The sequence below is a fragment of the Palaemon carinicauda genome, chromosome 17 (assembly GCF_036898095.1).
Source record: "Palaemon carinicauda isolate YSFRI2023 chromosome 17, ASM3689809v2, whole genome shotgun sequence".
In the NCBI taxonomy this organism is placed as follows: domain Eukaryota; kingdom Metazoa; phylum Arthropoda; class Malacostraca; order Decapoda; family Palaemonidae; genus Palaemon; species Palaemon carinicauda.
Window position 1 is genome coordinate 56,471,306 of NC_090741.1, and position 2,500 is coordinate 56,473,805.

Consider the following 2,500-nt stretch of genomic DNA (forward strand, 5'->3'; position numbering starts at 1 on the left):
AAATTTTTATTATTATTATTATTTATTATTATATTATTATTAATAATAATAATAATAATAATAATAATAATAATAATAATAATAATAATAATAATAATAATAATAATAATATTCTAACAATCTACTTTTATAATCATTATTGTTTTTAAAACAGGATGGACAACTAAATGGACAGTTGGCCATGACAAGATGGATCTCCCAGGTAAGATGACCAAGACATTTATTTTCTAATTGTCCTAGTGGAATAAACATGAATATTTATCATAATTAAGATAGTCTTCCTATTCAGATTTAAATTAACTGAAAGTTTTTTTTCTAAGTAAATAGATTGTTTGTTAGTATGGTCATTTTTATATCAAGTAGTGTAGATTAATTCATCAATGTTACCTATATTATTATTATTTTCATTATTATTATTATTAATATTATTGTTATTAATATTATTATTATTATTGCTATTATTTCATTATTATTATTATTATCATTATTATTATTATTATTATTATTATTATTCTTATTATTATTATTATTCTTATTATTATTATTAATATTATTATTATTAGCTAAGCTATAACCATAGTTTGAACAACAGGATGCTATAACCCCAAGGGTTCCAACTGGGAAAATAGCCAGTGAAGAAAGGAAATAAAGAAACAGATAGAATAGTGTCTCTGAATGTATCCTTAAAAAGAGAACTCTAACCCAAGACAGCAGAAGACCGTGGTTCAGAGGCTATGACACTACCCAACACTAAAGAACAATGGTGTGTTTTTGGAGTGTCCTTCTCCTAGAAGAGCTGCTTACCATAGCTAAAGAGTCCTTTTAACCTTACCATGTGGAAAGTAGCTACTGCTCAATTACAGTGCTGTAATTTAACCCCTTGGGTGAAGCAGAATTTTTTTGTATGAGGAAAAAGGACAATATGTAAAGAATAGGTCAGGCTATTTAGTGTATTTGTAGGTAAAGGAAAATGAGTCGTAACCAGAGATAGGGATCCAATGTAGTATTATCATTCTCCATAGAAGGTTTTAACTTGATTCATTGTTCAAATGATGTTGGTAATAGATCCAATAGGAAAGAATTACCCATTATCGAAATGGGTAAAAAACAGTGAAGAAAAGAATGAATATTATAATGATATATTGTATGGCTATAGTATGTCTATGGTTTTTTTTTTTTTTTTTTTTTTTTTTTTTTTTTTTTTTTTTTTTTTTTTGAGGGTACTACTTGCTCGCTTATTCAATGTTCTTCATGCCAAAGGAATATTAATTATTCCCAAACTGTTTTAGCATAATTCCTTTGATCTCTCCTCCTATTCTGTATCCAAAAGAATATCAAATAAGTCTAAAAGACACTCTGACCTCTTTTATTCTTATTTACCTCATTCAAAAGAATATTAAATAAGTCTGAAAGTCTAGTTGTTTAATATAATTACTATGATGAAATTACTGCACCAACCAAGAGTAGTTAAATTGGTGATAATTAAAGTTATAACCAGTCTGTGGGTGTATTAATTACTTTAATATATATCATATGAAACTACTGATATATGTGGGTATATTAATTACCTTAATATACTACTTTGATAAACTACTGATATTAAATCCTTGTTTAATTAAAGGTAACAATAGGTGTAATTATCCAAAACTTAATTACAAACTTCTGTAGCAAATCCAAGGACATTTATTTGCGTGGTTATTATTAACACTTTTAGTTGTGTAATCTAATACAGAAGCAGGGTTGCCAAGTTTTCTGATCAACTGCAGCTTTAAAATGCCAACCTAATAGTAGAAAAAAGGCCAAAAATATAGTATTTAAGGCTAGACAATTTCAAAAAGGACAAATTTTGGGTATCTAGCACGAAAAAAGAGGCCAAATTTATGTATCTAGCATGAAAAATGGCCAGATTTAGAGAGGTTTTTTTTGGGTCCTAAAAAGGCCAATCTGGCAACCCTGATACAGAGATGCTAGAGCAAACTTCTGTTCAAACTTTTAGTAAATTCTTTTATATTGAACAGGTTGCCATAAGTTTCATTTTTTATAGTTTATATATGGATGATCTATTTCAACATTTTTACCTATTGAAATATTTTAGACTTGTTAATCATTTACATATAGTTCATATTACTATTTTCTTGTTTTCTTTTTTCACTGGGGTGCTTTTCCTGTTGAAAACCTGAGTTTGTAGCATTTTTGCTTTTTTCATCTAGGGTTGTAGCTTGGCTAGCAATAATGATAATAATTAACTTTGTAGTTCATAATTGTAAGAAAGAGTAAAAAGAAAGGAGAGTTATGGAGAAGGAAGTAGGAACTGAATGTACTAGGCTGGTGTGGATTTAGGCAGTAGAGATAAATAGCTGATTTGGATTTAGGCAGCTGAGGCACATAGATGGTACAGATTTAGACAGCAGAGGTCAATAGCTGGTACATATTTAGGCAGCAGAGATAAGTAGCTGGTGTGGATTTATGTAGCAGTGGTAAAATGGCTGGTGCGGATTTA

The 2,500-nt window shown here is 28.6% G+C and overlaps 1 protein-coding gene across 2 annotated transcripts in view; it reads left to right on the forward strand.

Annotated features, from left to right (window-relative positions):
- The first annotated feature begins 160 nt into the window (after nucleotides 1–160).
- Nucleotides 161–2,500, forward strand: part of LOC137656088 (uncharacterized) — a 13,420-nt gene continuing 11,080 nt past the window's right edge. For both annotated transcript variants that reach the window (XM_068390263.1, XM_068390264.1), the window contains exon 1: nucleotides 161–202. In XM_068390263.1, the coding sequence (XP_068246364.1) occupies nucleotides 190–202 (13 nt within the window). In that variant the 5' untranslated portion in view covers nucleotides 161–189. The remainder of the gene's footprint in view (nucleotides 203–2,500) is intronic.